Source organism: Drosophila serrata, unplaced genomic scaffold (genome assembly GCF_035046125.1).
Source record: "Drosophila serrata isolate PLE 108 unplaced genomic scaffold, ASM3504612v1 contig_184, whole genome shotgun sequence".
Lineage (NCBI taxonomy): Eukaryota > Metazoa > Arthropoda > Insecta > Diptera > Drosophilidae > Drosophila > Drosophila serrata.
The window spans coordinates 7,209,267-7,233,844 of NW_028257082.1; the positions used below are offsets into that span (position 1 = coordinate 7,209,267).

Below are 24,578 nucleotides of genomic sequence, written 5' to 3' on the forward strand. Positions count from 1 at the left end.
TATCATGGCTTTTATCTGGAACTCAGATAAAGCTTATTGCCTTGGAAAATAAAGAATATAAAAAAACTGGAACCCCCTTAAAGTAATACATCATTTCTTGTACTTGTACCGACATTTAAACAAATTCTCTTTAATTTATTAACGCACTCAACATGGGACTCTGACTCTACAATACACTGTCATTTGCAACATTAGTTATTTTCATTTAACTATGCATGTATTTATCTATAAATATAGATGCCTGTATATGTGTAAACTAGTATCAAAAATTAGTAGAAACGACACTTAAACTAACAAAGAAAATTATCGAAAAAATATATATATTCAAGTACCATATGTATGTATAAAATAAAAGCCAACAACAACTTAGCACGCGAGTAGAAGACGTTGAGGATTTCGTCATGAAAATGCGTTATGGGATCATGGGATAGGATATAGATCGTGTGCGGGTTATATACACCTGTCACGATCGGACGTTAGAATGTGTGTAAGTATGCTTGTATGTAAATAGTATATGTGCGTTGATAAGGACAACAATAAATTATAATCGACAATAATGTGAGGTTTTTTGTGCCATTTGATGGCATTCCATAATTTTTTTTTTTTTTAGTTTTTCCTTTTGTGTTTTTAGTTTTAAGTGTGCACTTTTTTATAATATTGTTCAATTTGCTTTTAGTTTCGATGTTGCTTTCTCATGGTTTCATTTATAAAATATCAGGTTCTGCTATGACCAATGATCGCTATAGCGCTGTAGTGTCTATACATTCCAGTGTGTATATATATATATACATATATATATATATATATTGGGCTGTGTGTTTGTGTGAAGGGCATATATATAAGATGTGCATCAGAATATACAACTAACTTCCCGGCCTCCCCTTCTCGCCTCAATCAATGTTCAGCTTCCGGAAGGTACCCTCGGCGCCAGCTGCCATGGGAGCCGCCTCGCTAGCCTCCCGCGCCTTTTCGTCAACGACATATTGCTCGTCCTCCTTGAAGTAGTTCGCGAAGCTGTTTAATTGGGTTTCGTACCGCGACATGGCATCAGGCAGTGTGCCATTATTGCCGCCCATTTCGGAGGGCAGGTACTCCTTGCCGATGGCCTTTTGCAGGGACTCCAGATTCGGATGGATGTGCAGCTAACAATGGTAATAGATAATTAGCTCCTGTAGAAAATATCAGAGCAGCCAACACTCACCAGTTCCTTCTGTTTCATCACATTCCGGACCAATCCTAGGACAAACTGCGTTTCCCTGGATGCGTGCACAATGTGGGTGGCCACTAAATTCGTGGGTATGCCATGCTCCAAAAAGGCATTCATCCGCTTGAACATACCGGCATCGAACTGCAGCAGCAGGGAGTAGGGAATCTTGGTGAAGTCAAGAATCTCCACCACACCCGCAATATTCCAGTTGTCATCCGTGTTGATCTCGATCTCAGCACGGAAGGCATGGAAGCGGAAAATGTCGCTGACGGTGTACTTGGAAGTCTCGATGTGGCCCATACGTGTGAAATGGATGCGGGGACCGCCAGGGCCGATGGGATTCGGTAATGTGGCGAAGATTCTGTACGAAGACAATCAATCAATATACAGAGAACATAGAACGCTGGAAATAAAACTCACCCTGAACGTGCCATTTCAATTAGCTTATCGTCCACCAGGCGGCTCTTGAGAAGTTCACGCTCCTTGGTCTTGTATGTGTAGTAGAAAAGTATCCGCTTCTTAGCCTCCTCCACATCCCAGTGGCAAAAGCGAAGGAAGGCCGCCAGGAACTGGTCATCGGTGCGCGCCTTCAGGTAGTTTACTTCATTGATCCAATTGCGCAAGGCCACGATCTTCCTCAACACCTCGGAATCCACCTCATTGAGCTCCGTTCGAGCAACCTCGGCCAGCTCTGGCACCAGCTTTCGTATCTTGGCCATGGTCACAGTGGATCTGCAAAACGATCGAAACTTTGGCCGTCAATTTTGGAGGGATACGATGCCAAAGGTTGGATGCCTGTGTCGGTCGAGGCGAGTGGTGTCTGTGTCTGTATGCTCTAGCCAGGTGCGACTACACGACTAATCGAAATGTCGTTGCCTGCCTGGACTCTTACTTGGACTGAGACTAGGGACCGGGACCACCACAGGGGTGTATTGATTCCGATTCGGAGTGAGAGCCATATTGATAACAACGGGGCGCACACTGGCGCAAAAGTAACTACCAAAGGCTCCTCCCCTCATCTGGCAAACTCACAGTGAGCAAACATTTTGCGGAGCTGGATTGGTTCGTTATCAGTAGGCGATAGTGACAAAACACAAATAGAAATGTTTTACAGATATGATAGCTACATATATGGCCAGGTTTAGTTGACCTTAAAAATGTACAAATTACTATGGGTTAAAGTTAATCTCAAAAGATACTCATGTTAAGAAGACAAATAAATCATTATTATTTTATGCAAAACTGTCAAAAAAATAGTACAATTTATTTAAGAAAAAGAAAGGCATTTATCCCTCGTCAGTTTTCAAAGCTGAAAAACTTTTCGTTCATAGTGAATCCTGACTTTGAAATTCTAAGTGCTGAAGAGGTCCTTTAGACATTATTTTATCATCTCTCCCTGAGTCTGTATTAAAATTAGTTATTAGCTTCCCAAGAACATTATTATTTCTCCAATTTAAAGTAATAAATCTTTACTTTGCGGATATTAAATTAAACACAAAATAAGTCTTATATTTTATAAAGAGTAGCAAAGATTTTTTTAGCTTTTCTTAACCCCTCTCAAAGGAAAATTTTTAAACGGGGACGAGCCAAAAAAAGACCACTTGAAAAGAATATAGAAATTGACATTAAATACCCATAATTGGGTAACTCCAACCAACTGTGCTTTCCCGATCCGGCGATAAGATATAGCCTGTTTGAACTGTGGCGTGGTTCGAACACTAAAAACGCTCCCCAAATAAGTAGCAACAGCTGCACACTCATATATTCGCCACCGATGCAGGAGCTCTGTAATCTTATCTAGCAGCGAGAGACTTCGTCCGCCCCCACACCGGATCAGATGGGGCATCCGGCCAGGAGAGACAAAGAGAGAGAGCGGCGGGAGCGGCCAGGTCCACTATCAGTCCAAACGAGCGGCCATAAAGCGCCATCAGATTAGCATTTGACGGTTACGTTTCGGCTCGGGATTGGGGCTGGCAAGTGATTAGGCAAAGCGGTTAGTAGCCATCCAGCTGCCACGAAGCCAACGACTTCCCAGCCAGCCATGATGCCCGATTTGCGACCGCTGAACCCCGAGCTCCGTCGCATTGCCGCTGCGGAGCTAAACGAAGTGGAGGAGCGAGTGCCCGCCGATCTGGCGGCTCTGCGGGATTGGCTGGCCAAGCAGCCTTATCTGAAGGCCCGGCAGGATGATCAATTTCTAATTGGGTTTTTGCGTGGCTGCAAATTCAGCCTGGAGAAGACCAAGTCCAAGCTGGATCACTTTTACACCATCAAGACCCTTATGCCGGAGCTCTTTGGCAGCCGAGTGGTGGATGAGAAGAACTTGACTCTGCTGCGAACGGGGTAAGTTCCGTTAGCAGGTAGATGCTTCAAGGATTGATCAACAAACTCGATTTCAGGACCTATGTTCGTCTGCCCAAGCCCTGGGGACCCGGAGGCCCTCGACTCCAACTCACAAACTACGAAAAGTTCGATCCCAAACAGTTCAAGCTACTGGATCTCTTCCGGTACCAGACGATGCTATCGGAACAGGCCATTCGCGAGGATGACAACAGCAACATTAGCGGTTATATCGAAATCATCGACATGGCCAAGCTGAGCCTCAGCTTCCTGGCCCAACTCGACTTTACGCTCATCAAAAGGATGGGCGTTTTCGCGGAGAAGGCTCAGCCCACCCGCTTGAAGGGAGTCCACCTGATCAATTGCCCCAAGGAAGGGGTGGCGCTACTGAACCTGGCCAAGAGCCTTATGCCCAGCAAGCTCCAGCAACGGGTGAGTGTCGAATAGTAGCTAAGAATAGTTGGAACCCCTTCTGCTAATTTATTTTCGCCCCTTATCGGACACTTCACGGGGACTATCAGGCAGTCTGCTTGACAGATGATAAGACCTCTGAAGAGCACTGTCGCTTCTCACCCTTGAACTATATTAATTAATATTTCATAAATCAGAGCAATTAACTTTGGAGAAGTGCAACGCATTAAAAAAATAGTGGCTAAGGTCAGTTGTCTGAGCACATGGGCGGCCGCTTATCGGAGAAGCGTTCCACAGAGAAATACATAAAGGCAAACAGCCGTGGAAGAAAGATATATCAGTAGTCACTATCAACACGTTGGCTTTATCTGCTTTTACGTTCGGATGACCGATGACTAACGCTTTTTTACCTTTCACAGTTTCACGTGTACAAGAACTTGGAGCAATTGAGTGAGGTGATACCGATTGAATATCTGCCAGAGGAATACGGAGGCTCCAATGGACGTATTGCCGATATCCAGGCGGAAGCAGAAAAGCAATTTTTGGCCTACAAGGAGTATTTCGCCGAGGACTCACAATACGGAGTGGATGAGCGGCTACGACCGGGAAAACGAGTGAACGCCGACTCCATTTTCGGGGTTGAGGGCTCATTCCGCAAGCTTGACATTGACTAGTGGCAGTTGGCAAGGGCTCACATTAAGATTTATAAATGTATTTAAATGGAAAAATAGTCTCAATTAAAATCGCGATGATATGCATACCTGAACAAGCTTAATTAAAATCATGAAAATGGTTAAATTCATGAGACGGTTAAATTGCAACACCATTAGCAGCAACACAGTGAAGGAGAAACCATATAAAGTTTATATATTATTGATCAGCATCAATAGCCATGAACACTCACTACCCCTTTGTGCCTCTCTACAGATTTCTCTTTCTCCCGACCTCTCTCTGTGCACCTGTACAGATAGCTCTTACTCTTTACCTCTCTCTGTGCATCCCTACACATAGCTCTTTCTCCCGGCCTTTCTCTGTGCATCCCTAGAGTTGGCTCTTTCTCTCGCGCTCTCACTTTCTCTGCTCTCTTCACTCGGTGACTATAAATAGAGGCGATGCCGCCGCACCCACGTCAGTCTGTCCGCGGCCTCTCCGCTGTTAACATCTCTGGTGAAAGTGGTAATGATAGTGAAAGTTCCCTTCGACGAAGGAAATATCGCCTGACCAATGGAATACATCTGGACAACCAGGAAGAATTTAACTAAACTTAATTAAAGTCACCGAGAATACAACTGGAAGAAGTTAAGTAATGGCGAATAAGGATGTGTCCTCAACTACGGTAAGTATAAACCATGACAATTATATAATGTATATAAATATTTCTAAGAAATTACGTATACGCACTGGTTTATTTATACCTCTGCCGAGTATAATAATTTTAATCAGAAGCTTGAAATGCATTGAAGGAGTCGTTTCCGACCCTATAAATCATATATATTCTTGATCAGCACAAACAACCGAATCGATCTAGTCATTTCTGATGAAACATTTTTGTTTACCATTTTTTGAAAATTTTATACATCGCTTTTGTCAAAATGTAACAAAAATATTTGTTTTTATAAGTTTTAAAACTCAATATACAGATTTGTTAACACTGTAAAAACTAGCACAGAAAAGTTATCTGAATAAAAAGTATGCATTTTTGGCTTAGTTATAATATTTTAAAAACTTGGAGTTATCAAAAAAAATTAGTATATAAAAATATATATAAAACTAGAATACACAAATTTTTGGGTTTCTTGTAGGTATAGTACAATACCTAAAGCTAAAACCAATCTTTCACAGCATTACAAGACTCTGACTAAAATTATAATAATTAAACCTGTGCGTATACGTAATATTTTGAGACCAAAAATGCCTGAAATAAAATGTAAACCAGAAAGGAAGCTAAGATTGTATATTAATTAGAATCTAATTTGAGAAAGAAAAACTAAAAGGAATTGTATAAAATATATAAATATTACTAGCGAAACTATGTCAATGCGTTTACTACGCGTAGCAAACTGGGAACTCCAGACGTATAAAAACATGAAAAATTAGTAACAGACTTACGATTAGTATTTACGAAATTATTTGGATGCTGCGAGGACTATCCCAAATAATTTTAATAACAATGTGCTTTAAACTTAATGGAACTAGACTGAACATCTGTGAGAAAAGACAGCTTAGAACCGTTTAATTAAAACTTAGAATTGTGTCCTGACTTTATGCATATTTACACTAAATAAAGTGGATGGTACTGCAAAATCGATTCGATCTGTAAATGCAATTAAGTATATGTATATGGCATTCGACTGGGGTAGAGGGAGAGCTCAAAAAGCGAGAGAAGCAGCATCAGATTAGCATTTCACGGTCACGTTTCAGCGTAGAATAGTTAATGACTTGTGATAAGTTTAGCGTTTAATATACATCCAACTGCCACGAAGCTAACGTCTTCCCTGCCATAATGTCCAACTTGCGTCCACTCAGCACCGAGCTCCGTCGCGTTGCCGCTGCGGAGCTGAACGAGGTGGAGGAGCGAGTGCCCGCCGATTTGGAGGCTCTGCGGGATTGGCTGGCCAAGCAGCCTTATCTGAAGGCCCGGCAGGATGACCAATTTCTTATCGGGTTTCTGCGGGGCTGCAAATTCAGCCTGGAGAAGACCAAGTCCAAGCTGGATCACTTCTACACCATCAAGACCCTAATGCCGGAGCTTTTTCGCAACCGTGTGGTGGATGACATGAACTTGGCCATACTACGAACAGGGTAAGTTCGGGTGGCCGGCAATATCTTCAAGGACTTAAGTTCATTCAACAAAATTTCTTCAAGCACCTATCTACGACTTCCCAAACCCTGGGGACCCGGAGGCCCTCGTATTCAGCTCACAAACTATGCTAGGTTCGATGCCAAGAAATTCAAATTGGTGGACTTCTTCCGCTACTGGACTATGACTATGGAGCAGGCCATCAGTGAGGATGACAACAGCAATATTAGCGGATATATTGAGATCAGTGACATGGCCAAAGTGAGCCTCAGCTTCCTGGCTCAAGTAGACTTGAAGCTCCTCAAAAGAATGGGCATCTTCCTTGACAAGGCTCATCCCTCCCGCTTAAAGGGTGTCTACCTGATTAACTGCCCCAAGGAAGGGATGGGCATAATAAATCTGGCCAAAAGTCTTATGCCCAGCAAGCTCCAGCAGCGGGTGAGTGTCACATAGTGAGTAGTCTGGGTGAATCATAAAAGCGCTCTGTCGCTTCTTAATGCCTGAACTTTATTAATTAATCTTTTAAAAATCAAAACATTCAACTTTCGGGAAAAACATAAGTGCAAACAGTTGATATAAAACGTAATATCAGAAACTACTATAATTACTACCTTTCCACAGTTTTTCTTTTTCAAGAACCTGGAGCAGTTTAGCGAGGTAATACCACTTGAATATCTGCCAGAGGAGTACGGAGGCAGCAATGGAAGTATAGCCGACATCCAGGCAGAGGCTGAAAAACAATTTGTGTCCTTTAAGGAGTATTTCGACGAGGACTCACAATTCGGAGTGAATGAACAACTACGACCGGGACAACGTGTGAATGAGGACTCCATTTTCGGGGTGGAGGGCTCGTTCCGGAAACTGGACATTGATTAAGAAGGTTGAAACAAAGTTTTATTAAAAGCCCAAAATGCATTTCTGAACACGTTTACCTGAATTCAAGAGAATCGCAGAGAGAGGCTCGACAGATGGCTAAATCGCAATACCATTAGCTTTTAGCGGCTACTATCTTTGACACCTGTTAATGGATTTGTCAATCAGCAAGGCGACTTATGTGGGATCAGTTTTCGGTCATGTCAATTTGCTCCATGCAAAAGGCAGTTCCTCTGCGGAAGCCAACGAAGCAGGAAGCCACCAACATGGCCACATTCTCGTCTAGCGATGAAGTTGGTAAAAGATTAGGTACTTGTCTTCGCCATTTAACTCCCCTTTCTTCAGTTTGACTTTAGTAAGTGGAACTTTCCCGAAGAACGCATCTGGCTGCACAAGCCCAATGGTGAAATCACCTGGAAAATCATCACTTTTCTGCCCCTTATTGTCTTTGGTCTGTATGGGAACTTCACCATGGTGTATCTGATAGCCGCCAATCGATCCTTAAGGTCGCCCACCAACCTGATTATTGCCAATATGGCAGTGGCCGATCTGCTAACGTTGGCCATCTGCCCGGCCATGTTCATGCTGAACGACTTCTATCAGAATTACCAGCTGGGCTGTGTGGGCTGCAAGCTGGAGGGATTCCTGGTGGTGGTTTTCCTCATCACAGCGGTGCTCAATCTCTCGGTGGTCAGCTACGACCGTCTCACTGCCATAGTGCTGCCCATGGAGACCCGCCTGACCGTCAGAGGAGCCCAGATCGTGGTGGTCTGCACCTGGTTCCTGGGTATACTCCTGGCATCCCCCTTGGCTCTGTACAGATCCTATAGGGTAAGACTTTGGAAGAACTTTACGGAGCGTTATTGCAAGGAGAACACTAGCATCCTGCCCAAGTACTGGTATGTGCTAATCACAATTCTGGTGTGGCTGCCCCTTGGCATAATGCTGATCTGCTATATAGCCATTTTTTACAAGGTAAGTGGAAGGATCTGAAGCGGTCAAGGATTCAGTGATAATACAAAATTTCAGCTCGATCGGTATGAAAAACGCATCCTGAGCCGCGAGAACCCAATCCAAGTGAGCTACAAGCGCAGCGTGGCCAAAACCCTATTCATCGTTGTCGTGGTGTTTGCTGTGCTCCGTCTACCCTTCACCATTCTGGTAGTTCTGCGGGAGAAGTACTTCGCAGAGGATATCTCAGTGAGCAATGGGATGCAACTCTTCTGGTACATCTCTCAGTATCTGATGTTCCTCAATGCCGCCGTCAATCCTCTCATCTATGGCTTCAACAATGAAAACTTCAGGCGAGCCTACTACCAAATTTCTTGGGTCCGGCGCTGCAGAGATGCAGCCAAAATGAGTAAGATTTCTGATTCATCACAGCATTGTTGCTACTGCGCCTTTATGAAGAATGGTAAAGCTGCCAAGAAGCCGGAAGGAGCAACCCAGCCGAAGGATAGTGTCAACGAGGATGTTAGCCAGGAGATGATCACTGAGGGGCCGACGGCTGCCTGTTCATCGGAGATAGTTCGTGAGGAACCGGGTGATATTCAGGTGCCAGAAGTCGATGCAGATGGGTTTATTTAGACATTTGGTAATTTTAAACCTCATATTGATCTCTCTAAGACAGTTTCCTATAACCCAGTACAGCCTCCTATACCACCGAATATAACCCCTTAGTTTTTGGTCTTTTAAAAGCTGCCTAGAGCACTTTAAATCAGGGTTAAGCTACAAAGACAGCTGATTGCACACTTATCTCAGAGCTTTAAAAACCGTTTTCATAACTTTAGAATATAGTAAAATATAATCTGCAGACACGTGGCAAAATTTATGTTTTCTTACACGTTTCGTATCGTTTACCCCTCAATAAATATATGTGTAATGTGTCGCTTATTGCTTATATTGATCTTCGCGGGAGCGTTTGCTCGTGGAAATAGTTTCGAAGTGCATTTTGAAGAGACCTATCCCACCTACCACATCAACTCGGATCAGGACTCAATGCAACACAAACGGGCAGCGGATGTGCCTCAGTTCTTTGATCAAGGTTTCTTATAATCAACTCATATAACAAACTTTATTTACAAATAGAATTTTGGGGAAGGTCTGACCGGATGCCGCTCAGGCTAAACCAAACAATTCTGCCTTCATGTAGCCAACGCCGTGGTCCTCGAGGAATCGAATAAACTGACCCATATTCATCACTCCCTCCTCGGCATTGAAGAGCTGTTCGCTGAATTCCTGGAAAACACGCTTGCGCTGCCGCGACTCCGTCCGCACCAAGCTGATCTTTTGCCAGCGGAGGGCTTTAACGCTGCGCCAAAATTCCTGGCAATTATCCGGGTCACCCTCGACACATATGATGCCGGGTTTGCCAGGTCGACTGAAGCCAGTGAGTTCCAGCTGGCGGGCCTGGCGTACCAATTCCTGCCGCTTGGCTGTGGACTTTATGTGGTGCGAATATATCCACAGGCGTTCGAGATGGAGGGCAGCTGGTGGCGCGGGCTCAAGTGTTTCTGGCGGCTCCACAAACTCGGAGGATGGCCGTTTCAATAGATCCTCGATCTGATCCTGAAGCCAACTTAGCAGCTGGAATATATACGGCTCTGCATCCTCCTGCCGTCGGTCTCTTTGATACTGTTCTATATCTGTCTTTAGCCGCTGTTCTCTGGATTTTCCCAGCAATGGACTGTACACACTGACCCGCGCCTGCTCCAATATTGGATATAGATGGGGTAGTTTCACTCGGACTTCCACGCTCTGCCTGGCGGGTAGACTCAATTTCACAAGGTACTCTAGATCCGACGGAAGATCTGCGGGGGTGCTGTCCTTATCCTCCTCAAGGAACTCATTGAAATCGGCAACGACCCCGGCATCGAGCATCTCCAATTCCCCGGGAGCACAGTAAATGGAGCTCAGCAACTCCAGCTCCTCCAGCTGCTGGCCAATGCAGCGGCGATAGGTTAACAGTTCCTCCTCCTGGGCCATGGCTGACGGAGAGTTAGAGAGAATTGTTTGGTTTAGTCAGCGGGCGGCGCTTTGCTTACGATCCTATTCCAGAGTTATGGTAAGGCTAAAGTACAAACAAGCGAATGATGACAATAAGAAATGTACATTGAGGGATCAAAAGAATCTAGGATGCAGAAACACATTAAACGCTTTTTAAGAAGTGTTATTATCTCCTATTAAATTCCCTATTTTTAACAGCCAGCTTTAGTTTTGATGGTCTGACCCGAGTGGCTTCGGTGCCAGTGCCCTTTCCCTTGGATATTTGCATTCTCCAATTGCCCACGATTAAGTATGCCACTGCCCTGCACAAGAGTGCAGCTGGAGTGCGTCACTTTGCCGTATATGAATGGCGTCCTATTGACCAGGCTTACCAGCTACTGGTGGAATTGCCAGCACCGAAAGCGGTAGCCCTGGACTGCCTCGCCTTCGCTGGACGAGGCTACGTGGCCCTAAGCTACAATCTAACCGAGGATGTGACACAGGCCCGGGAAGGTTCCCCCATTTATGAGCTCTCCGCGGAAACGGGAATTCGAACTGTGCAGTACTTTTCGGGAACCCGACTGCGCGGTATGTATCTGCGGATCAGCAGCCAGGAGCTCACTCTTCTGCAGGCTTTTGACTCGGAAGCAAAGTGTCCCTACTTCAAGTGGATGGGTCGGAGTTTCCAGCGTCTGGGATCGATTCCCTGCAGCAATGCCCGGCGGCTGGAGGCTTTCGGCGTAGATTATACCGATTATGTGGCTGTGGCAAACTATGCGGACGCCGAGGGACGCACCGCTACCCACTCGGAAATCTTTAAGTATGACACCAAGACACAGAAGTTCCAACTCTTCCAGCGGCTACGCAGCAACGGTGCCGTGGACGTGAAGTACTTCAGTTTGCCGGTGAACGAGGTTACCAGGCGGCACTTTCTCATTCTGGGCAACACTTTTGGTGGATCCAACGCCGGCGGAGAAGGAGAGGCGGACACCGTGATCTATGTGTTTGAAAAGGGTCAGTTTGTGCCCTATCAGCGGCTGAGTTTCTTTGCTCTGGAAAGGGTTCTACCAGTTCAGGTAATGGGAAACGATAAAAAATTATGGCACACCCTCAATATCTTTTCTCTTTCAGCACTCGGTATCTGAGAAGTTCTTGCTCCTGGTAGCCTGCAACAAGCAGGACGTCAAGATCTTTAACCTCAACGATTGGAGGTTCGAAGAGTCCAAAGTTCAGTTTACAGAAGGTGCCTTAAGTCGCGGCGTGGCCAGAATGAGAAGTTATGAGGAGGGTCCAAAGAGCTTTTTAGGTGAGGTTTCCTCTCTGGTATATCCTAATGTTCCCCATCAAGTTTTTCAATTATTTTAGTTATTTCTAATGAGAACATGGCTGCCAACGAGACCAACATCTTCCAGCCGCTTTTTAAGCAGGACGAACACGCCAATATACTTCGACAACAAATTATTGACTGGGCTCGGGAGCAGAGAAAGCGATTGGAACGTGTGAATGTGGAGGAATTACTGCAGAGGCTACAGGTGAGTGGATTAATCTTAAGATTCATTAAGGTGAGATTAAGTTGTTCCCCGTGCAGGATAAGCAGAAAAAACGTATAGAGAAACTTCAGACCGCCCACATAAATAGAGTGAAAGCCAAATCGGTAAGAGAACTAAAATCAAGACACTTTGCTAGAAACCCAACCATATTCCCCATATGCAGTTTGAGGATAAGCACATGAAGCTGACTCCGAACTACTGGAAAGCCCTGGAGTTGGCCAAACATGCTCTGGATGTTATAGAGCACATTGCTGATTCAGCCAGCTCCCGACATCCAGCTAAAAGAGCCGCAGATAAACTCAAGGAGGAGCATCAATTCGAGGAAGTCACCGTGGACACCCTGGTAGTGCACGGATCCATTCAAGCAGATCGTATCAATGGAGTTGATACCAAGAACCCTGTTTACGAGTCCGTGGCAGCCAACAAGGTATACGTGAGTGAAACGTATACAGAACCAGCAAGAAAACAGAAGAAACCGCTTCTCGAGGAGCTGGCCGTGAAGGATCTAAAGCTGGAGGGCAGGCTGAATGGTCTCAGGTGGGAGGATTTGGTGGAGCAGACGCTCAAACGCAGCGGCAGAGATGTGCAATTCATAAAGGCCGTAGCAGATATCTCAAATCTCAAGTCCGATGCTGCACAGGTGAACAGCAATGAGGTGAACGATCGCCCGCTGGGCCACCTCATCCCAGTGGATGGCGGCAATTTTATAGTTCAGCAGGATGTGCAGTTTGCCCAGCCCGTCCAGGTGAACCGATTGCTCATCAATCAGCGCCTCAACCACATCCATGTCGATCGTCAGCGCTTCGATGTGTTGCTCAGGCAGGCAAATAACACCCAGGTGATCCAGGGATCGAAGCGATTCGAGAATGTTCGGGTTTTGGAGCCAGTTACCATTGCGGTGGGTAGTTAACAGGAATGCCCAAACCGGCCATATACATATCTTTAAATCCCATTCTAGGGTCCCATGAGTGGAGCTGAACTAAGGGCCATGTCACCGGCGAAAGTAACTCATCAACCGCTGCAACTCCAGGGTGATTTTGTCATAGATGGTGATGTGACCATTGGAAGACTGCTGCAGATGAGGGATTTGGTGGATGAACCCACACAAAGATCAACAGCAGAAGTTTTGAGTCGCAGTCTGCGCCTGGATAACTCCCTGGAGAATGTTAACCTCAAATTTTTGAAGCCCCTTACAGTCAACAATACGCAGCTAAGCTTCCTCAATACCCGAGACTTGCAAAACCTGGTTAAGCTAAATGTGGATGAAGTGCAGGTGGTGGAGGGAATGAAGGTGTTTCCACAGACCCTGCAGATCAGCGAGGGGTTCGGCGAAGTCAAGTGGCTGAATGGAATCGACGTGGAGAAGCTACCGGAAACATTGCTTACCAAAAGTGGCAACCAAACAATTTCTACTTCAATAGAGTTACAAGGCGTGGAAGTGGAGCAAGTGAATACATCTCAGATAGCATTAAATGGCTTGGGGCTCGACGACTACCTTCAAGTTAGCGGAGATCAGCAGTCGAAGGGCTCCCTGTTTGTTGGCCACTTGGATGCTGGGGAACTGAATTTGGAGGATCTGCACCTCAATGGCCTGCTCTTTGGCCAACCTCAATCCTCTATCCTTGCACATGGTAGCCAAAACCTGGACAGTTGGCATCTGCCGCCCGACTTTAACGGTACCATTTATGCCCAGAATCTGTGGGTTAGCGGGAACATCAACCAGGTGAGCGTGACCCAATTGGAGCAGCAGTTGCAGCAGCTGGCAGGCAACATAAAGTACGTGGGCGACTTTAACTTTGGCCACGCCATAAATATAAGTTCTCTGAGCTTCGGGAAATCCCTAAATGGCATCCCAGCCAATCAGTTTGGTCGTTCTTGGCTGGAGTTCAAGGGAGATCAGAACTTTACGGCTCCCCAGGTGCTGGCGTCACTAGAGGGCAAGCAAGGCGTTTGGCTCAACGGAGAAGTTAACAACTATACCTTGGACGATCTGGTGAATCGTAGCTACAGGCTCAATGCCTCGGAGCACTTGCAGGCAGTGCGATTTGGTAAGCTTTCCTTCGAAATTTCTTGGCAAGTAACTTTAAACTTTACCCCTCAGAAAATCCCATTGTGCTGCAATCGGAGCTCCAAGTGGGTCTATTGAATGGCCTTCGCGTGCCGGAGGATGTGCTTTACCACAATACGAATAATGGCGGTTACCTCACCACTCCAATTGGCATTGAGGGCAACCTGGAGGCATCGGATTTCTGCAATGTAAGCACGTTAAATGAGTATCCGCTGATCAATCTGGCCAACTATTTAAATGGACAACATCTAAACACCTTCCTGGCCGAGAATGTAAAGTTTTCGGCGGCGCCCACTTACAACCTGCTGAATGGTCACAAGCTGGACAAGCTCTTGGACCAAGTGTGGCTGGACAATGAGGATGTAGAGCTTAGTGGAGTACAGCTGGAGTCGGGCAACTTTAAAGGCCTGCTAGAGTTCCAGGTGGGTAAAAAATGCATACCCCACGCTCCTTCGATGTAAATAACACTGCTTTTCACAGGGAAGCATCAACGGGCACCAGATGGAGCACATCAAGAGACACTACCTTAGTCGCACGCGCGGCCAGCAAGTGAAAACTCCCCTTAACTTCCAGCATGACGTCACGTTCGCACAGCCTCCGACGGCGAGCGTTGTGGACCTACGTGGCAGTGCTACCAGCGACAGCGCCGTACTTGTGGAGGGCACTAGCACCGGGTATGTTTATTTGGTCGAGGGCAAAGGGCAAAGGGTAAACGAAGGGGTAAATGAGGTATCAAGTTTCACTTTTGCAATTGTTTACGCGCTAACAGTTTAAGAGTCACTGCACGCGCACAGTCAGCTGTGCGTTGTGTTCGCAGGTGAAATTGATGTACACGTTTTCTACCTTGTACGCGATTGGGGAAGCGGGGTTGAGGACGCACTATCAAAGCACTCGATGCGGCAGACAGGTGGTACAATTACCTCGTATTTTGGTCGCTGATTGGGTTTGGTTAAATGCACTTTTTACGGTCGGGCAGTTATGGGATTGTTGGATTGTTGTCGAGTGTGACCGCACCGCCACCGTTGAAATATACCACGAGGCATTCAAGACTGAAGCTTAGTATTTTTTTTTTTTGTATTTTCAAATATTAACGACGTTATATTTGAAATGGATTTTAAAAAAGAAAGGAAACCAACCTCGGGAAGATAAAGTATACATATGTACCCTTACAGTTTGTAATTAATATATAGGATTACAATTTTCGTATTCTTTAAATCAACATTTATAGTTAAATTATAAATTAAATTATATTTTCTAGCAACTTTTCTCTAAACTTTGATGAATTCGTGGCAAACTCTTTAAAAACAGCTGGACCTCACACAATAAGTGGAAAATGGTCTCTGTCGGAGGCCTCGGTTTCGGGAAATTTGAACAATGTCATGGTTAACCAATTTGATCTAGCTACAGATGTACTGAGGATAAACCAAGATAATGATTCTGATCCAACGATCCTTGAAGCACCGAAAACCGTTAATAGTGCCAATATAAATAGGCTGTTTGTTACGCCGGAAAGTCGGGTAGCAGACGTTTTAATGGCCAAGTGGATCACCGAGGCGGCCTACATATATGGAAACCACAGCATAGCGGGAGTAACTCGCCTGGAAAACGTCAATCTTTACAATGATCTTCGGGCAAAGGGACCCGTAAATGGCATTATCTGGCATCCGGATAAACTCCTACTACGCGACAAGGAACAGGAGATGCAGGGATCCCTGTTGGTGGCCAACAGTCTACCGGAACAACAACGAATCTTTACCAACAATGTAGAGAATTTCCAAGTAGACTTTGTCAATGGACTGCCAGTGAATGAATTGTTGGTCAACAAGGCGCAGAACCGACCCAATCTTCATGTAGAGAGCCAACTGGTGTTTGCCCAACCGCTCACAGTCGGCCATTATGAGTTGGGAAACGGTATTGGTCCTTTGGACAAATATTACAAAAGGAAACGGGACGTGGACTCCAACTTTGTTAAGGATTTGCAGCAGTTACAAGAAAACGTGGATGCTATAAAGAATAGATTGTCCAGTAAGTAAAGTTAAAATCTAAAAATAAATGTAAATAAAAACCTTTTAACTCACGCCACAGAGCCCCCGAAAGTCCTGGAGAAGTTTGCCCTGGTGCAGCAGCTACCCCACAAAGTTGATCAACTCCAGTTATACTCTTCCGAAAACGATGATATACTGGCAATCAGGGAGCGGGGCTCCTACGAAGTGATCTTCTACGCCTGGAATCCGGATAAACACCGCTTCGTGACCGTTTCAAGTAAGTTATGTAGCTTTATTTGCAAATGAACATATTTTAAAATGAACTGACACATGGGAATTTCAATTAAAAGTTATGGTATCTTACAACTAAATTTAAAATAAGGCGTTGTGGCGGCATGCACAGAGTCGGAATTAGATCAATTCGAAACCCAATATAACCTATCGTATCGGGCAAAACAGCTTTTAATACGTTGGTGTGCGCCACAACGCAGATATTTTAAACACGAATACACACAGTAACGCGGCAATAGCAGGAAACTGTATAAGCAAGACTACATAACTACCTTCGAGTTTGTCTAATGTGTAAGCTGAGTAATCATCATGGGTTGTCTAGAGTTGAATTAATTGTAAGCTTTTGGGGCTAATGCTCCAGTTCGTCGGTATGCGCATCAAGGATGGCCCGCAAGATGCTCAGCTCCAGTTTGGCAGAGGCCCGCGACGACAGTCGGTTCATCACATTGGCCACATACAGACCAAGGGACTCGTGGCGCGACGAGTTGCACAGATTCTTGAAAAAGGTCGGCGGCAGCATATTGTCAAAATTGCCGAAGTTGATAATCTCGGGGGTATTGGATGTGGCGGCATTTAACTTCGAGTCGAAGATGATATCATTCTTAAAGTCCAGATCGTCGATGTGTGGCGAAAAGCCATTAGTGGAAGCCACCGAGGTGGAGGCAACGGTGGCGGCCGTCGACGATGTGGGTCCACCGACACCGGCGCCGTTTAATTGCTGAGACGGCGGAATAGTAATGATATTGATACCTGGCGGCGGGGTCTGGTTGCTCTCGCGATCCTTCTTCACCTGCATAAGCTGGGCAGTGGTTGTGTGCACCACGCTGGCATTCGGCACTGCCTCTGAAACGCTCACATTTGGCGGAAGGGGCGCTGGAGCAGGCGGAGCTGCCTGTTTAGGACTGGTCGTCTTTGGCAGCTTCTTTTGTGTAGGCGAGGGGTACTCCTCGGAAAGCTTGCGCTTCAGGGAATCGGGCAACTGAATGGTGGTACGTGAAGCCGACCTGAGGCCACTGCTAGTTGTCTGTTGGCCTGGCGTAGATTTCTGTCCAGCCCCGGCTGCCGAGCTGGGAGTTTTCTTTACGGTGATGCCCTTCTTTTGGAGTACAGCCGCGGCGGCGGACACCGAGCTGTTTGTCGTGGCTCGTGGAGTGTTGTTGGCCATTGTGTTGAGTAGCTTCTTTTCCTCGAAAGCAGGACGTGGTGTGTCCACCATGGGCTTGGAGGGCAAACGCTCCTCTTTCTCTGGCGAACTGGTGCCGTGCGACTTTGTGGGGCTTTCGCCATCGGAAGAGGCTGAGCCGGTTGAATTGGCCGGCTGTCCGAACGGGATGTTGTCAGCGTGTTCTTCCTCCTCCTCCTGCTCCTGAACCTCCAGCATTTCGTACTCTTCCACCTCGTCCATGGCCCCTTGCTCGCTGAAAAATTGAATTCAGGTATTGGTTAATACTATTTGCCAGCAGAGCAGCTTGCTAAAACACTCACTCTTCATCCTTCATCGGCACCTTGGGCTCCTGGTGGATTTGGTCCATCAGGCCAAACAGCTTCCACCCCGAGTTGCCCTTTAGCTTCTCCTGTTCATACTTCTTCTGTAGCACAATGAAGATGGAGCGCGACTCGTGCACGGAGAGCTTGTTGAGGCGTCCAATCCTGGCCCAAGCCTCCTCCTGCTCCTGCTTGGTCGAGCCGCCATTGTTGGGATGCAGGGCCTTCTCCTTAGCGATATGCGCAAGAATCTTATCCAACTGAATTGCCATCTTCGTCAGCGACTTGCGACCCGCTGGTTGCTCGTTCTTATTAATCTTGGAGGCTGTTTTATTTAAACCACGAACAACGAGAATTCTTGTTTGTTGCAGCCGCCTTTTTTCGCTTGATTTTCGCCCTCCGTTTTGCACCTTTCGCTTTGCTGATACAGACGCCGATTTGGCGGAAAATGTGACCGTGCGACGCGAAAATACCGAAAATGCCGTGCATCAGTACAGTAAATACAAGATGGTAAACAACTAATTTGCTTGCAAAACTCATAATTATTGAACAGTCTGCAAATTTCCGGTTTTGCTCGCAATTCCTAAGCTTTTAGTTTAATAATTATATTTTGAAAATATTTCCTACGTTTAATATTCCTCAGAAAACTAGTTATTTTTAGAGTAACCCTATTTTTGAAATGCAACTGTGCGCAGCGTTATCCAACACATAAATATTCAATGAATTTAAAACTCGTTTAAGTTTATTGTTTGTCATTTTTCGCGTAATTACAAAGGTACCACAGTCACTGTTTCCTGCGCCGGTATGCATTTAACCTTTTCCAGACGCGTTTGGTTAACCGGCTTCGCCATACTGCTGACCATAAAGGGAAACTCCTCCAGTCCGTAACAGGCAGCGGAATAGTTTCCAAGACGATCCACGGCTATGACGGCGCCCATAAAGGCTTTGTAGTGCTTCAAGATCCGACGGATGCCCACTTCAGCGGCTTCCGCCGGACTCTTTCCTGCCCGCATGGCCTCCACAGCGAGAAGGGAGGGCAGGAACCGCATCATTATATCGCCATCTCCAGTGGCCACTGCTGCACCCACCTCGTTATCCGCGTAGGCACCGGCTCCAGGTATTGGAGAGTCACCAACGCGTCCGGGGATCTTGTGTCGCGCCCCATTAGTGGACGTGCCGGCATGAATGTTGCTCTCCACATCAATGGCGATCATGCCGATTGTGTCGTGGTTGTTGCGCCCGATCTCGTACTCGGTCCGGGCTCGATCCTCCTTCCAGCGGGTCAGGGCCGATGGCTTGGGCCTGTACGGTCCACAGGAGACCGTGGGATCGGGGTGCACGTTTCGCCAGAAGTTAGGCTGGCAGTTCTCCGCTGTCCACTGCAGCCACATGTCCTTCGATTCGGGCGTGGTTAGCGACTCCGTCTTGAATCCCATAGCACTGGCAAAGTTTGTGGCAGCGTCGCCCACCAACATAGTGTGCTGCGTGTGTTCAAGGACATTTCTGGCCACCTTAATGGCATCCTTGGTGCGCCGCATGCCACCTACAGCTCCCACATCCATGGTGCTGCCGTCCATAACCATGGCATCCAGTGTAGTCTCCCCTATCTCATCGGGAGAACCGCCATATCCTACGGTCCGGTCGCACTGTATAGTCTCGCACTTGGAGCAGCCCTCAACCACGGCATTGCGTGTCTGCCGGAGACCTCCCTTGCTCTGCTTCAGTATTCGCCAGGCAAACGCATTGGCGACTGAAAAGTTCCAAGTGTTGATCACCATGGGCAGCGGATCACCGACGGTGGGGGCGGTACTGGTAGTGGTCTTGCTGGTGGTGCTGTCGAGTTCTTTGTTAGTGGAAATATCCATTTGGAAAGACGTTCGGCCTACCTGAGAATAGTGTTCAGCGTTGGCTTGGGTGTCGTCAGGCCTGCAGAGGCAACGAACGACAGGCAGAACACCCAAATGCATCCTACTGCGTACATTGTAAATCCGTGCTTTGTCTTTTTCACACTGAAAAATGAGAGGCCGAATACTGCCTTTAAATGCTTTGCAAGCTAACCTCAATCGGCTGTTTTCTTATCTGTTTTGTTCTGTTGTTTTGATATACACTTTCGACTAGAGTCCTTCTGACTTTATTACTAAGCTTACCCTTTTTATATTTAGTTTACACAAACCAGCATAGCAATATTCTATACTGTTACCTTCACTGAATTGTAATAATATATACCCAACTGGAGAACTGGCCATGAGGAGCCTTAGCTTGTATCAAGAACTGGTAAATAAAGCAATCAGAATTTTAAGAAATTTAAGGGATAATATACTACATATTTAATGACAAATAGCTTTGACATATTTTTACGATCTTTTCTGTTTCACGTCTGTATAAATTCACCATAATTTATTCAAACTGAATAGTTATAAAAAAAAAGTCAAAGCTAGCCTAAAGAATTTTAGTGCCTTCATTTTGAAAGAGTATCCCATGGTCGCATATTTTCAACAAAATAATGATAAAATTGTTTTTTCAGGCTTAACAACACTGCCAGAGCCTCGCCAGCAAGTCTTGGAGCGAATATCACAGGATGACGGCTTATTCCCAGCGACAAAGGGACTACAGCTTGGCCTGTTTACATTCCAGTGCCTGGGGCTTCAAGAAGAGGAGAATATAGTAATCGAATGCCTCGACAAGTTTAACAATAGTCGGAAAGCCATCATCATAGCCAGGCGGGATGCAAAACAGTTGTTGGCATTGACCAATGATTCGGATGATGCGTCCATTCTGCTGAGAACTTCAAACGCCGTGGAGTTATGGAAATGGAGCAATGGCAATTACTCTTTGGTAAGGAGCCTTCTGAACGGGCAGCAGGTGGAGCACATGACGTTAATGCAACGAAAAGCCGGCATGGAGAGTGGTTTCTTGGCGATAGTGGCTTCATCCCCAGCAGCAGAGATTTGCATTTACAGGTATCATCAATAAGCACATCAATTAAATAATTTTGTAACTGGACATAATTATTCTACAGATTTAAGAACAATGACTTCCAGCTGGATCAAGTCTTGGAGCTTCAAGACTCTCCTCAGGCACGGGAAGTACGCTTTATGCACTTGCCAGAGTCGAATGATCTGCTGCTGTACGTTTCCAATCAACCAAATCAACCGCTCACCATTTACCAGCATCGCGGAGCCGCAGGATTCCAGAAAATCCTTGGAGATAGTGTCCTGCCTGAAGTCCAATCATTGAAAGTGCTTCAGCTGTCCATCAATAAGCTGCAACTGCTGTCTGTGTCCACGGACGAATCGGTATTCTTGGTACAGCCACAGTTTACCACACTTTAGGTCACTCCGATCACATTGATTCGTTAACACTTGTTTTGTTTTTTCTAAATAAAAATTTACTTTTTATTAACCGTGTTTATGGGCCTTCAATTACGCTGCTTAGTCGTCGCTGGACTCGACGTTCTCCGTCTGCAAGTTCTTGAACGTAGACACCGGCACGTAGGTGACGTATGTGTACAGCTTGTTGGGAGAGTCCTCATCGTCGTTGCGACGGCGGGCCAGACGCACACGGACGCGGAATGGGGTGGACCTGAAAGCAAACGCATATGTGATTAGGAAGAATGCCACCGAGAGACGTACGGATGTTTGTACACACCTGATACCCTTGGACCAGATGTGCTTGTTCAGACGGGTGTCGATCCTCACATCGGTGGTGCCCATCTCCCGCTCAGCGAACTTGCGGATCTCCTTGATGGCGCGGGGAGCGCGCTTCTTGAAGCCGATATTGTGGACACGCTTAGCCAAGTGGATGGTGCACTCGCGGGTCACAACTTCGTTGATCGCCGATTTGTTGATTTTCTCGCCCTTGGTCTTGGTCATTGTGCTGGTTAGGCCGCAACGGTGCTATTCACTGTCCTGCAAGGTTGAAAGAGTACAATTACTAAAATATTCACAACGTAAACAACAATCAAATCGAGGAAACTTCCGAACGCAATAAATTACACAGAAAGTCGAGCTTGGGGGAAAATGTACATGTCAATTGGCGGTATTTTTGATGGGAAACATGGTGCCACCCGGCTATCTTCATATTGTTCGTGCGAAATTCGGATGCCTTTCGATTAAATTTCAGAAAACCCAAATTACGAACCTCTCCGGATATGAAAAGCTACGAAAAAGAAAGAAGAAGAGGTCGCTGGTGTGGCCACAACACATTATAAAAAAGGGTATTAAAAGAAACCACGAACGGTCACGCTAGGGCTGTCGTAATCGATTTTGTGATATTTTGAAATAAAAATATTCGATTATAATAATTTTATAATTTTAAATTAATAAATAGACATCAAAATAAAAAGAAGAAATTGCAATACAAAATCAAAAAAAAAAATAGTTTACAAAATATTAGATTTATCGATACTATCGTACAAGTTCATCACCTCAAATGTGAGCAATTTAAAATGTGGGAAATTGCAGGTAAATAAACTAAAATTAGCCTCCTATAATAAACATTATTTAAATGTGTTCTATTTACAGCGCAACTCTTAACCGTTGGCCTACTATGGGGCGTGACCAATCCGTTTATTCGCCTTGGCAGCCAGGGCATCGAGTCGGTCAAAGATACGGGCTCTAAATGGAGAAACTTCCTCCAGGAAGCCCGCACAATTGGCTCCCGCTGGCGCTACTGGATACCATTCGGGCTGAATCAGTGCGGGAGTGCTCTTTACGTTTGGACTCTACAAAGTGCCAGTATCACAGTGGCGGTGCCAGTGGCCAATTCCCTTAGTTTCGCCTTCACTGCCATAACTGGATATGCACTGGGCGAGAAGCTGCCAGGGAAGAGTAAGTATAAGTACACCATAATTTATTGATCTTTAAAAACTCGTAAACCTTGCAGAAGTCATCCTAGGCACCTTGCTTATCTGCTGCGGCAGTATTCTAATGATCTATGATAAGGTCCTTCAGGAACAGGATCACCAGCCACAAAATATAACATTCCAATGAACTTACCCTAAACCAAAAAGGCCAAATTGTCTTTATTGCATTCGATAAAAGCATCATTAAATATTGAATCAATAGGAAAGTTCCCGTCGCTTATAAGGCCTTGTGCACCGCCTCCACCAGTACCTCCATGCTTGTAATCGGGGTCTGAGGCGTAATTCCGTGGCCCAGATTGGCGATGTAGCGCGACTTGCCGAACTTGTGCACCATCTCGGTGGTCAGGTCGCGCAGCTCGTCGGCGTCACGATACATGTCCTGGGGATCCAGGTTGCCCTGCAGCGTGATGTTTGGTCCCACCACATTGCGTGCTTCTATGGGATCCACGGTCCAATCCAGTCCAATGACGTCGTAGCCTAGTTCGCTCTGCTCCTTCAGCGAGTGTCCCGCACCTTTGGCGAAAAGAGTCTGCACGAAGACAATAAATGTAGTCGCAACGTTGTATCATTGAAGTTATACTTACAATCGGCACAACCGGGATCGCTTTCTTGGTCAGGCGGTCCACCAGCTCATCGCGTATTCTCTTCAAGTAGGGTACTGCCCACTGTAGAAACTCCTCCTTTGAGAGGTGCTCTGCGGAGGATTCGAAGACCTGAAGCATTTGTGCGCCTGCCTTCACCTGCATCTCCAGATAGTCGACAATGGAATCGGTAAGCAAGCTGAGGAACAGCTTGGTGTCCTCGGGATAGTCAGTAAGCCACGCCTTTGCCTTGGACATGGTCTTGCTGCCCCCGCCTTCGATCATGTAGCCCATAAGCGTCCAGGGCGCCCCGGTGAATCCGATAAGCGGCACTCGGCCCTCCAGCTTGTGCCGCATCATTGTGATGGCATCGCCCACGTAACTGAGACGGGACAAGGCTCCGTCAGGAGTGAGGCGCTTCAGGTCCTCGGGTACTTTGATGGGCTGCGGCAGGACGGGACCAACACCGGCGTGCATCTCCACTGTAATACCAAGGGCTTGTGGGATAACCAAGATGTCCGAGAAGATAATGGAGGCATCAAGGTCAAAGCGGCGCAGCGGCTGCATGGTTACTTCGCAGGCCAGCTCTGGAGTGCGACAGACTGTGAAGAAGTCATGTTGCTTGCGCAGCTCCTGGAACTCTGGCAGATAGCGACCGGCCTGGCGCATAACCCAGACGGGCACGCGGTCCACCACCTCGCCGCGTGCAGCTCGCAGCAGGTTGTCGTTCTTAAGCACGGGAAAGGGCTGAAATGGGGTGAGCGAAGGATTGGTGGGGTCAGTTTGCACAAGTACCGCCTGCAGCAGCACCATCCACCCCAACGTCAGTCGAAGTCCAACCGATTGCCGCTGGGACATGATGTAACTGTTGTAAGGCCTCTTAAATTTGAGACAAAACTCACCTTAGCGTCTTTCATTCTGACAATTGACTTGTGGACTTGTGTGTGTAAACTGCCGTGGTGCTTTCTGCTGACGATTCCTATCTAATTTGATGAAATATATTACGGAATTCTGCAATTCTGCATGAGTGTGCGGTCTGCCGAACTTTGTTTACGTTCCCAGCTGGGCATGGAATATGCGCGATATTTGTATAAATCGAAAGTTATCGATACTTGTAGACTATAAACAATATTGTTTC

The 24,578-nt window shown here is 46.3% G+C and overlaps 11 protein-coding genes across 19 annotated transcripts; 5 read left to right on the forward strand and 6 right to left on the reverse strand.

The window, feature by feature from the left end:
- Positions 1–93: 93 nt before the first annotated feature.
- LOC110191845 (clavesin-1) lies at positions 94–15,263 on the reverse strand. Of its 5 annotated transcripts, none has more exons than XM_086828645.1 (4): positions 15,155–15,263; positions 1,628–1,939; positions 1,202–1,568; positions 94–1,142 (listed from the first exon to the last, which is right to left on the reverse strand). In XM_086828645.1, the coding sequence occupies exons 2-4, from the start codon at positions 1,924–1,926 to the stop codon at positions 891–893; spliced, it is 918 nt and encodes a 305-aa protein (XP_086684771.1). In that variant the 5' UTR covers positions 1,927–1,939; positions 15,155–15,263; the 3' UTR covers positions 94–890. The 5 variants fall into 5 exon arrangements, with proteins under 5 accessions (XP_086684771.1, XP_086684774.1, XP_086684773.1 ...); XM_086828648.1 differs by having other exon boundaries at positions 15,078–15,240; XM_086828647.1 differs by lacking the exon at positions 15,155–15,263 and adding an exon at positions 14,760–15,016.
- LOC110191822 (alpha-tocopherol transfer protein) lies at positions 3,142–4,716 on the forward strand. The gene is made up of 3 exons (XM_086828649.1): positions 3,142–3,550; positions 3,607–3,979; positions 4,378–4,716. The coding sequence occupies exons 1-3, from the start codon at positions 3,249–3,251 to the stop codon at positions 4,630–4,632; spliced, it is 930 nt and encodes a 309-aa protein (XP_086684775.1). The 5' UTR covers positions 3,142–3,248; the 3' UTR covers positions 4,633–4,716.
- On the forward strand, positions 6,366–7,838 carry LOC110191832 (alpha-tocopherol transfer protein-like). 2 transcript variants are annotated; one of them, XM_020962809.2, is made up of 4 exons: positions 6,366–6,760; positions 6,824–7,196; positions 7,380–7,638; positions 7,702–7,838. In XM_020962809.2, exons 1-3 carry the CDS (start codon positions 6,462–6,464, stop codon positions 7,632–7,634), a joined length of 927 nt encoding a protein of 308 aa, XP_020818468.2. In that variant the 5' UTR covers positions 6,366–6,461; the 3' UTR covers positions 7,635–7,638; positions 7,702–7,838. The 2 variants fall into 2 exon arrangements, with proteins under 2 accessions (XP_020818468.2, XP_020818460.2); XM_020962801.2 differs by lacking the exon at positions 7,702–7,838 and having other exon boundaries at positions 7,380–7,673.
- On the forward strand, positions 7,790–9,518 carry LOC110191802 (neuropeptide FF receptor 2). Of its 2 annotated transcripts, none has more exons than XM_020962756.2 (3): positions 7,790–7,924; positions 7,977–8,606; positions 8,661–9,518. In XM_020962756.2, the coding sequence occupies exons 1-3, from the start codon at positions 7,811–7,813 to the stop codon at positions 9,216–9,218; spliced, it is 1,302 nt and encodes a 433-aa protein (XP_020818415.2). In that variant the 5' UTR covers positions 7,790–7,810; the 3' UTR covers positions 9,219–9,518. The 2 variants fall into 2 exon arrangements, with proteins under 2 accessions (XP_020818415.2, XP_086684765.1); XM_086828639.1 differs by having other exon boundaries at positions 7,794–7,928.
- Positions 9,462–21,397, forward strand: clos (closca). The gene is made up of 13 exons (XM_086828634.1): positions 9,462–9,675; positions 10,836–11,692; positions 11,748–11,922; positions 11,982–12,148; positions 12,205–12,270; positions 12,330–13,064; positions 13,125–14,214; positions 14,268–14,656; positions 14,715–14,908; positions 15,493–16,259; positions 16,320–16,496; positions 20,520–20,955; positions 21,015–21,397. Exons 1-13 carry the CDS (start codon positions 9,462–9,464, stop codon positions 21,325–21,327), a joined length of 5,580 nt encoding a protein of 1,859 aa, XP_086684760.1. The 3' UTR covers positions 21,328–21,397.
- Positions 9,677–15,246, reverse strand: LOC110191854 (RWD domain-containing protein 2A). Its single transcript, XM_020962835.2, has 2 exons — positions 15,155–15,246; positions 9,677–10,618 (listed from the first exon to the last, which is right to left on the reverse strand). The coding sequence occupies exon 2, from the start codon at positions 10,614–10,616 to the stop codon at positions 9,750–9,752; it is 867 nt and encodes a 288-aa protein (XP_020818494.2). The 5' UTR covers positions 10,617–10,618; positions 15,155–15,246; the 3' UTR covers positions 9,677–9,749.
- Positions 16,491–18,467, reverse strand: Map60 (Microtubule-associated protein 60). Its single transcript, XM_020962745.2, has 2 exons — positions 17,996–18,467; positions 16,491–17,928 (listed from the first exon to the last, which is right to left on the reverse strand). Exons 1-2 carry the CDS (start codon positions 18,265–18,267, stop codon positions 16,860–16,862), a joined length of 1,341 nt encoding a protein of 446 aa, XP_020818404.1. The 5' UTR covers positions 18,268–18,467; the 3' UTR covers positions 16,491–16,859.
- On the reverse strand, positions 18,720–20,388 carry LOC110191811 (putative N(4)-(beta-N-acetylglucosaminyl)-L-asparaginase GG24090). Of its 3 annotated transcripts, none has more exons than XM_086828642.1 (3): positions 20,143–20,388; positions 19,882–20,004; positions 18,720–19,828 (listed from the first exon to the last, which is right to left on the reverse strand). In XM_086828642.1, the coding sequence occupies exons 2-3, from the start codon at positions 19,974–19,976 to the stop codon at positions 18,763–18,765; spliced, it is 1,161 nt and encodes a 386-aa protein (XP_086684768.1). In that variant the 5' UTR covers positions 19,977–20,004; positions 20,143–20,388; the 3' UTR covers positions 18,720–18,762. The 3 variants fall into 3 exon arrangements, with proteins under 3 accessions (XP_086684768.1, XP_086684766.1, XP_020818427.1); XM_086828640.1 differs by having other exon boundaries at positions 19,882–20,084; positions 20,143–20,280; XM_020962768.2 differs by lacking the exon at positions 20,143–20,388 and having other exon boundaries at positions 19,882–20,121.
- Positions 21,361–22,164, reverse strand: RpL31 (ribosomal protein L31). Its single transcript, XM_020962845.2, has 3 exons — positions 22,136–22,164; positions 21,644–21,903; positions 21,361–21,577 (listed from the first exon to the last, which is right to left on the reverse strand). Exons 2-3 carry the CDS (start codon positions 21,865–21,867, stop codon positions 21,427–21,429), a joined length of 375 nt encoding a protein of 124 aa, XP_020818504.1. The 5' UTR covers positions 21,868–21,903; positions 22,136–22,164; the 3' UTR covers positions 21,361–21,426.
- LOC110176496 (transmembrane protein 234 homolog) lies at positions 22,159–23,065 on the forward strand. Its single transcript, XM_086828650.1, has 3 exons — positions 22,159–22,458; positions 22,519–22,824; positions 22,880–23,065. The coding sequence occupies exons 1-3, from the start codon at positions 22,443–22,445 to the stop codon at positions 22,984–22,986; spliced, it is 429 nt and encodes a 142-aa protein (XP_086684776.1). The 5' UTR covers positions 22,159–22,442; the 3' UTR covers positions 22,987–23,065.
- On the reverse strand, positions 22,989–24,526 carry Urod (uroporphyrinogen decarboxylase). The gene is made up of 3 exons (XM_086828643.1): positions 24,343–24,526; positions 23,444–24,187; positions 22,989–23,388 (listed from the first exon to the last, which is right to left on the reverse strand). The coding sequence occupies exons 1-3, from the start codon at positions 24,355–24,357 to the stop codon at positions 23,077–23,079; spliced, it is 1,071 nt and encodes a 356-aa protein (XP_086684769.1). The 5' UTR covers positions 24,358–24,526; the 3' UTR covers positions 22,989–23,076.
- Between the last annotated feature and the right edge of the window lie 52 nt (positions 24,527–24,578).

What these genes read in the sequence shown, in the direction of transcription:
- LOC110191845 (XM_086828644.1), bottom strand. Translation starts at nt 14,746, where the DNA reads ATGTGCTCCATCTGGTGCCCGTTGATGCTTCCCTGTGAAAAGCAGTGT. An exon ending in ATTGAAATGGCACGTTCAGG is followed by an intron (nt 1,569 to 1,627) that starts GTGAGTTTTATT and finishes GTCTTCGTACAG; the next exon opens with AATCTTCGCCACATTACCGA. An exon ending in TGATGAAACAGAAGGAACTG is followed by an intron (nt 1,143 to 1,201) that starts GTGAGTGTTGGC and finishes TACCATTGTTAG; the next exon opens with CTGCACATCCATCCGAATCT.
- LOC110191832 (XM_020962809.2), top strand. Translation starts at nt 6,462, where the DNA reads ATGTCCAACTTGCGTCCACTCAGCACCGAGCTCCGTCGCGTTGCCGCT. An exon ending in TTGGCCATACTACGAACAGG is followed by an intron (nt 6,761 to 6,823) that starts GTAAGTTCGGGT and finishes AATTTCTTCAAG; the next exon opens with CACCTATCTACGACTTCCCA. An exon ending in CCAGCAAGCTCCAGCAGCGG is followed by an intron (nt 7,197 to 7,379) that starts GTGAGTGTCACA and finishes ACCTTTCCACAG; the next exon opens with TTTTTCTTTTTCAAGAACCT.
- LOC110191802 (XM_020962756.2), top strand. Translation starts at nt 7,811, where the DNA reads ATGTGGGATCAGTTTTCGGTCATGTCAATTTGCTCCATGCAAAAGGCA. An exon ending in CATTCTCGTCTAGCGATGAA is followed by an intron (nt 7,925 to 7,976) that starts GTTGGTAAAAGA and finishes CCCTTTCTTCAG; the next exon opens with TTTGACTTTAGTAAGTGGAA. An exon ending in ATATAGCCATTTTTTACAAG is followed by an intron (nt 8,607 to 8,660) that starts GTAAGTGGAAGG and finishes ACAAAATTTCAG; the next exon opens with CTCGATCGGTATGAAAAACG.
- Urod (XM_086828643.1), bottom strand. An exon ending in CGATCCCGGTTGTGCCGATT is followed by an intron (nt 23,389 to 23,443) that starts GTAAGTATAACT and finishes GTCTTCGTGCAG; the next exon opens with ACTCTTTTCGCCAAAGGTGC.
- LOC110191811 (XM_086828642.1), bottom strand. Translation starts at nt 19,976, where the DNA reads ATGTACGCAGTAGGATGCATTTGGGTGTTCTGCCTGTCGTTCGTTGCC. An exon ending in ACGCTGAACACTATTCTCAG is followed by an intron (nt 19,829 to 19,881) that starts GTAGGCCGAACG and finishes AGAACTCGACAG; the next exon opens with CACCACCAGCAAGACCACTA.
- RpL31 (XM_020962845.2), bottom strand. Translation starts at nt 21,867, where the DNA reads ATGACCAAGACCAAGGGCGAGAAAATCAACAAATCGGCGATCAACGAA. An exon ending in ATCTGGTCCAAGGGTATCAG is followed by an intron (nt 21,578 to 21,643) that starts GTGTGTACAAAC and finishes GTTTGCTTTCAG; the next exon opens with GTCCACCCCATTCCGCGTCC.
- Map60 (XM_020962745.2), bottom strand. Translation starts at nt 18,267, where the DNA reads ATGGCAATTCAGTTGGATAAGATTCTTGCGCATATCGCTAAGGAGAAG. An exon ending in GTGCCGATGAAGGATGAAGA is followed by an intron (nt 17,929 to 17,995) that starts GTGAGTGTTTTA and finishes TCAATTTTTCAG; the next exon opens with CGAGCAAGGGGCCATGGACG.
- LOC110191854 (XM_020962835.2), bottom strand. Translation starts at nt 10,616, where the DNA reads ATGGCCCAGGAGGAGGAACTGTTAACCTATCGCCGCTGCATTGGCCAG.
- LOC110176496 (XM_086828650.1), top strand. An exon ending in CGAGAAGCTGCCAGGGAAGA is followed by an intron (nt 22,825 to 22,879) that starts GTAAGTATAAGT and finishes TAAACCTTGCAG; the next exon opens with AAGTCATCCTAGGCACCTTG.
- LOC110191822 (XM_086828649.1), top strand. Translation starts at nt 3,249, where the DNA reads ATGATGCCCGATTTGCGACCGCTGAACCCCGAGCTCCGTCGCATTGCC. An exon ending in TTGACTCTGCTGCGAACGGG is followed by an intron (nt 3,551 to 3,606) that starts GTAAGTTCCGTT and finishes ACTCGATTTCAG; the next exon opens with GACCTATGTTCGTCTGCCCA. An exon ending in CCAGCAAGCTCCAGCAACGG is followed by an intron (nt 3,980 to 4,377) that starts GTGAGTGTCGAA and finishes TACCTTTCACAG; the next exon opens with TTTCACGTGTACAAGAACTT.
- clos (XM_086828634.1), top strand. Translation starts at nt 9,462, where the DNA reads ATGTTTTCTTACACGTTTCGTATCGTTTACCCCTCAATAAATATATGT. An exon ending in GCCTCAGTTCTTTGATCAAG is followed by an intron (nt 9,676 to 10,835) that starts GTTTCTTATAAT and finishes TATTTTTAACAG; the next exon opens with CCAGCTTTAGTTTTGATGGT. An exon ending in AATTACTGCAGAGGCTACAG is followed by an intron (nt 12,149 to 12,204) that starts GTGAGTGGATTA and finishes TTCCCCGTGCAG; the next exon opens with GATAAGCAGAAAAAACGTAT.